This window comes from Leptonychotes weddellii, chromosome 5, assembly GCF_054177405.1.
Source record: "Leptonychotes weddellii isolate Sample4059 chromosome 5, ASM5417740v2, whole genome shotgun sequence".
NCBI classification, from domain to species: Eukaryota; Metazoa; Chordata; class Mammalia; order Carnivora; family Phocidae; genus Leptonychotes; species Leptonychotes weddellii.
The window spans coordinates 8,940,424-8,946,598 of NC_138373.1; the positions used below are offsets into that span (position 1 = coordinate 8,940,424).

Below are 6,175 nucleotides of genomic sequence, written 5' to 3' on the forward strand. Positions count from 1 at the left end.
GGGAATCACAAAGGAAGACACAATGTGGTGACACCCGCCATTCTCTCTCGTACTAAAGGAAGCTGAGAATGTGACTCTGCCTCAATCCCTGAGCTCTCTGAGGGCAGAGACCATGCCCTCACAGAGCCTAGCCCAGTGCCCGGCACAGAGAGGCACCACGTGCTCTGTGCACACTGCACGGACAGGAAGAGCTGAGACTGTCTCTCATTCACCTGTAATGTGACTTTGGGGAGATGACATCATCTGTGTGCATCTGTTTCCCCATCTCTAATATGACAATCACTCACATTAGGTATTCACTTGCTACAGGTAAGACACTCAGCATTCACCAGCCCGAAACCTCAGCTGGTGCGTCATCGCCCCATTTTACAGAAGAGAACATTGAGTCTTGGGGAGGTAAATGACTTGCCCGAGTTAGCAACAGGGCAGAAGCTCCTGGCGCCCAGCCAAACTCGGGAAATTGTTGTGCAAATCCAAGGGAGGAAGGTGAAATAGCCCTGCAAACTGTAAACGCCTGGGGTGGGCGCGTCCGCGCCTGGGGGGGCGTGGTGAATGACGGCCGGAGAAGGGGTGCGGAGAGAGACCGCCTCAGGTACGCGCCCGGCGGCAGGAGGATGGCTTCGCCGCGAGCTTGCGGGTGCGGGAGGCGCGGCTCCGCCGGGGCGGCCAGGGGTGCGGCCCGCCCCCTCTCGCCCCACCCCCAGCCCCAGAGCCGCGGCCCCTTTAAGAGCGGGCGGGGCGCCCTCTGGCGGCGGAGCGCCGCGCGCGGCGGGAGCCAGAGCCGGATCCCGGAGCCGGAGCTGAGCGGAGCGGAGCCGGGGCGGAGCGGGCCGAGCGGGCCGAGCCAGCAGCCGAGCTGGGGGCGCGGGCGGGCGGCATGTACCGGGCCCGGGCGGCGCGGGCGGGGCCGGAGCCCGGCAGCCCGGGGCGCTTTGGGATCCTCAGCACCGGGCAGCTCCGGGACCTGCTTCAGGATGAGCCCAAGCTGGACCGGATCGTGCGGCTCAGCAGGAAGGTAGCGCGGGGGGCGCGGGCGGGGGGCGCGGGGGACGGGCCGCGGCCTGCCGGACCTGCAGACCGACCGAAGGGCCGCGCGGGCCGGGCCGCGGGGCCGCGGGAACCTGGCACGTCCGGGTGGGCCCCGCGGAGCCGCCCCCGGGGGAGGGGGCGCCCGGAGCCGGCCTGGGGCGGGTGGGGCGCCGGAGACCCAGGGAGGCGCCCGTGCACCCCCGGGATGGCCGCGAGGCGTGTCCCCAGCGGATGCTCCGGGGAGGTGTGTTCCGGAGAGAGGGGGTGGCTGTGTTGTGGGGGGCCCTGTCTCGCACACCCACGTTCTGTAGGGCCAGAAAGGGGAGGCGCCTTCCATAGGGGAGACCTAGGGGCCTGTTTGACACCTGGGGGGGGGCCTCTGGGGGGGCGACCGCATTCTAGGGGTGCCGGAGGGGGCTTTGGGGCTTCCGTTGGGGAGGGGTACTGGAAGCTGGAGGCGGGTTTTCCGTAGGCCACCATAAGAGAAAGTTGTATATTTCACCGGAGATAGGCCCGGGCTGCTTGTCTGTGGGGGGCAGAAAGGGAAAGTGTCTGTTGGAGGGAGGCAGACAGGAGGGGCATGTGCATCCTATAGGGGACAGATGGAGGGTAGTGCGTTCTCCAGGGGCAGGGAGGGGGGCTTGGCCCTCCGACAAACAGAAGGAAGAAGCATTCTCCGGAGCCGGGAGAGAAAGGGGGTCTGCCTTCTGCAAGAGAAGGAAAAGCTGGGAGCAGGTGCTGGGGATCAGGGAGGAGAAGGGGGTGTGTATTCCTTGGGGTGTGGGGATTCCACTGGAGGGCAGGAGGAGGGGTGCGAAAGGAAGAGAGGGTGGCTTGAGGGGGGTACCACGCGGGGACAGGGTGAAGACATCACTCTGGAGAGTAAGAGCAGGGGGGAGTGTTTTCGGCACACACACCTGAAGAGGAAGCAGACAAAGGCCTGGAATGAGAGGGAAGCTGCCCATGCATGGAAAATGGGACAGAGGAGGGCGGGGGACTCCTTAGGGACCTGAGCAGACATATTAATTGAAAAATTAAAAATTAACTAACATTTGTGGAGGCGGTCATCGTTTTCCTCACTTGGGCTCACAACAACCCCATAAGGTAGATGTTTTCCGCTCACTTTGTATAAAAGGAAACTGAGGCCCAGAGAGGGAGCTCAGGGCAAAGCCCCGTCCAGGCCTCTTGCAGTCCCTCCACCTGTTAGCCCGCCATCCTGAAGGCGGGGGTGCCTAGGGCTTGGCCCTTGGGCCCTGTTGCCCTGGGGGTGGGGTGGGGCAGTAGGGGGACCTGGGCAGATTCCCTGAGTGGGCCTCTCGGCTCTTCTGTCTGTTCTGGCAGTTCCAGGGTCTGCAGCTGGAGCGCGAGGCATGCCTGGCCTCCAACTACGCGCTAGCCAAGGAGAACCTGGCACTGCGGCCCCGCCTGGAGATGGGCCGGGCTGCCCTGGCCATCAAGTACCAGGAGCTTCGAGAGGTGGCCGAGAGCTGTGCAGACAAGCTACAGCGACTGGGTGAGGGACACCTGGGAGAACTGCCTGCGGTGGGAACAGTCGGCCTTCTGGCCGGCTGGCCTTGGGAAGGGCGAGGCTCTGAAGGGCAGGACTTGGGCAGACCTCTTCCCTGGGCAAGTCTTCGGGGTGCTGCTCCTGGAAAACTGAGTTGGGGAAGTGAGCAGTCCCTGAGTAGAACTGGGTTGGAAAGGCCAGAAGGGGGCTCTGCGCAGGGGAAGAAAAGTGGCCCTGGGTGCTCTAGGGGGCAAAGCCTGTTTCCTCTTTTGCGCTAGGACTGGGGCAGAACCCCAGGGGGAGGTTCACAAACTGACCCCATGGGCGGGACCCTGAGGCTCCTGAGAGAAGCAGAGAATCACACAAGGGGTCCATGCAGGATTGGGCCCTGGGGCTCTGGCCTGTCTGTCCCCGGCGATGGGCCCTGAAGGCAGGAGCTATTTATTCTGTCCCTCTGTGGCCTTCAGAGGAGAGCATGCATCGCTGGAGCCCCCACTGTGCGCTGGGCTGGCTGCAGGCTGAGCTGGAAGAGGCTGAGCAGGAGGCTGAGGTGAGGGGAGGGGCAGCGGGGCCTGGGGACAGCAGGGAAGGAGACCCATCCTATCATCGTCCCCCCCCATTCTTACACTGCAGGGTTGAGAGCCCCTCCTCCAGGAAGCCCACCCTGAGTGCCTGGCCCCAGGAGAGCCCGCTACGCTGGTGTCCAGCTGTCCGCATTGGACAGCAAGGCTCTTCCTCCCCACCTGTGAATGTCTCAGCGTAGGACAGTGGAGACTGGGTGGGCAGAGGAGCTGGGACAAACTTCTCAGGGCTGGGTTGGGAGCACAGTGCTTGGTGAGTCCAAGGAGGCAGCGGAGGAGGGGCCTTGATGAGAGACACCTAAGTTTACTCCAAACGTGTCCCCATCTCTGATTCTGCCTCATCTTCCACCCAGCAGAGGACATGTGTCCCCAGTCACTCGGCAAGTCCCAGGCGGGGCCCAGGCTAGAACTCGGGGCCCCATCTCCCAGCCGTGGGGTGGTCACCCCTGGAAGAGATTCAGGGGTGGGAGGGGGAGAGGTCTTGGGGGGGAGGGGCTCTTCTCAAACCGTCCCCGCCCCCCCACCCCAGGAGCAGATGGAGCAGCTGCTGTTGGGGGAGCAGAGCCTGGAGGCCTTCCTGCCGGCCTTCCAGCGCGGCCGCGCCCTGGCCCACCTGAGGCGGACCCAGGCGGAGAAGCTGCAGGAGCTGCTGCGGCGCCGGGAGCGGGCTGCCCAGCCGGCCCCCACTGCTGCTGCAGAGCCCCCCAAACCCTTCCCCGCCGCAGCCGTCCTGCCCACCGGGGCCACCCGGGGGCCGCCGGCAGTGCCCCGGAGCCTGCCTCCCTTGGACTCCCGCCCAGTGCCCCCTCTGAAGGGCTCCCCCGGGTGCCCCCTTGGCCCGGCCCCGCTGCTGAGCCCTCGGCCCTCGCAGCCAGAGCCTCCCCACCGGTAGGATCCAGAGTATGGCCCCCCAGTGGGGGGGCCCAGACAAACTTGATCTGTGGCTCCTCCTTCTCCCCCCCTCGCTGTCCGGGTGGGGGGAGGGGCAGGCCCCTCCCCCTGGCCTCAGGCACGCCCTGGCCCTGGAGGCGGAGCTGGGGAGGAGGGCCACCTGGAAGATGCCCAGAGAGAGGGCCGGAGGTGGGGTGGGCAGGGTGCCTCTGGCGCTGAGGAAACTCTGCCTTTTTTTTTTCCTCCCCGGCTGGGGCCTCCCCAATGAAAGAACTTTCCTCCTGGGGGCCCGGGAAGGGGCCTGCTCCCTCCAGGGGGCCTGACGGCACCCTACCACTCCACTGGGCTAGTACAATGCCAAGGCCGACAGGAGCGCTTTCCATCAGGTCTTGCTCCTACCTTTCCCCAGTTCTGGGGCCTACCGCCTAGGAGCCAGGTGGTCAGGCCCCAGCCGCGGGGCCAGGGACACCATGGCCCTGGGGCTACTCTGTGCCCCACTCACGCTCCGGACCCTGGGGTAAGGTAGGCCAGGGGCTCCTGACCTGCGCAGATGCGAGTGGGCCATCCCCAGGAAAGACCATTCTGTATTTTTCTGTCCCTGTCTCCTTAGGATGGAAGCTTTTTGAGGGCAGGTCCTTGTCTTTGTATGTTCTGTCCCCAGCCCCACCTCCCAGGGGCCGTCAATAAATGTGATGATGAGGATGACGATGCTCCCCGACTCGTCTCTGCTCCCTCAGCCAGCCACTCTGCTGTTGCAGCCTCCACACCTGAGCTCCTGCGCGTCCTCCTCTTGAGATGCCCTCCTCTAGAGATGCCCTCCCTTCCTCTCCGCCCATCCAAAAGCCCAGCTGTCCTTCAGGTCCTACACTGCTGCTGCCTCTTCCATGAAGCCTTCTCTGATTACCAACCCGTGGGAGTCTTTCCTAACTCTTAACTTGTGGCCAGAAGCACACTCTGCTCCATCACTGTTCTCCAACTGCCTCACCTGTATGCACTTTCTTCTCCTCCTGGGTTGCCTGTAAGCCCAGTCGGGATGGTACCTGCTCCTACTCTGGCCTGCCAAATGACCACCTCCCGGGAGGGATGGAGGGGCTTCTGTGAGGCTGAAGGTTGTGTTTTCAACTACAGTGAATACTAGGTAGCCAGCTTGGCCGATGAGGGTGGGACAAGAAGTTGGGAGAGCAGGAACAGGCCCTTGGGTCAGTTTAGGTCAAGTCTAATGAGGTGCAGTTTGGCCGGGAGGCCTGGAAGGTCCTGCAAACAGGAGGGGGCAGGCAGAGTGCTGTAGAAGCGAATGTGATCTTGGTCCATGTTAATAGGAACAGAACCATCTAGAAAGAGGAAAGTATTGGGTTGGCTCTACTCTTCACTGAAGTTTTAAACTGTAAGAGTGACCCCCCCCCAAACCACCACCTTCGGTCTCCTTAGCATGTCCCTTATGTGCACAATGAGAAAGGGGACTGGGACTAAATCCCACAATGAATAGTTGAGGGATCTGTCTAGAGATACCTGTGATGGTTAGCCTCTGAACCTGCAAGGGCTAGAGATGTAGAGCCAGAGGTCAGGGTCAAGACCACTGGATGGAAACCATAGGAAGGATGGGGGTCTCTCCATAAAGAGGTGTGCACAGGGCCCGAGTGACTGCTTGATGGGAGCTGTAGAGATTTCAGCAGCGGTTGGAGGGATTGGCCCATGTGAGCTTTCCAGAGCCCTTCAAGTCCAGACAGTCAGATTGCACCCTGCTAGGGGTGCAATCAAAGCATGTGTGGGTAGTGCCCACTTGAGCAGCTCTACCCCACACTGGCCTTGGTTCTCCCACTGTCCTCGCTGCTAGCGCTTGAGCTGCTAGAGGCTGAGGGACACCAGAACCACAGGGTACCTGCCTAAGATGAGAGAAGACTGAACAGCTTTGGAAGACCTCCCACATTCTCAGCACAGCCTAGGGCAGGCTGGGCCCCTCTTGTCCTGGCTTTCCATTCCTGCTCCCTGCTTCCAGGGTTGTGGGTTTGTAACCAAAAGGAGAAAAGGGAGTTGAGACTGGGCATGTCTGAACCCTCCTCCGCTATCGTGAGTTGGGGAGCAGCCTCTGGAAGGCAGAGGCTAATGGCCATAGCCTAGTAGTTCAGCATCCCCTCCCCAGGGCAGGGAAGAAGAAAAAGGAATGACA

The 6,175-nt window shown here is 62.6% G+C and overlaps 1 protein-coding gene across 1 annotated transcript; it reads left to right on the forward strand.

Annotated features, from left to right (window-relative positions):
• Window positions 1-795: 795 nt before the first annotated feature.
• On the forward strand, window positions 796-4,710 carry VPS37D (VPS37D subunit of ESCRT-I). The gene is made up of 4 exons (XM_081819542.1): window positions 796-1,015; window positions 2,371-2,542; window positions 3,004-3,086; window positions 3,647-4,710. The coding sequence occupies exons 1-4, from the start codon at window positions 878-880 to the stop codon at window positions 4,007-4,009; spliced, it is 756 nt and encodes a 251-aa protein (XP_081675668.1). The 5' UTR covers window positions 796-877; the 3' UTR covers window positions 4,010-4,710.
• Window positions 4,711-6,175: the final 1,465 nt, after the last annotated feature.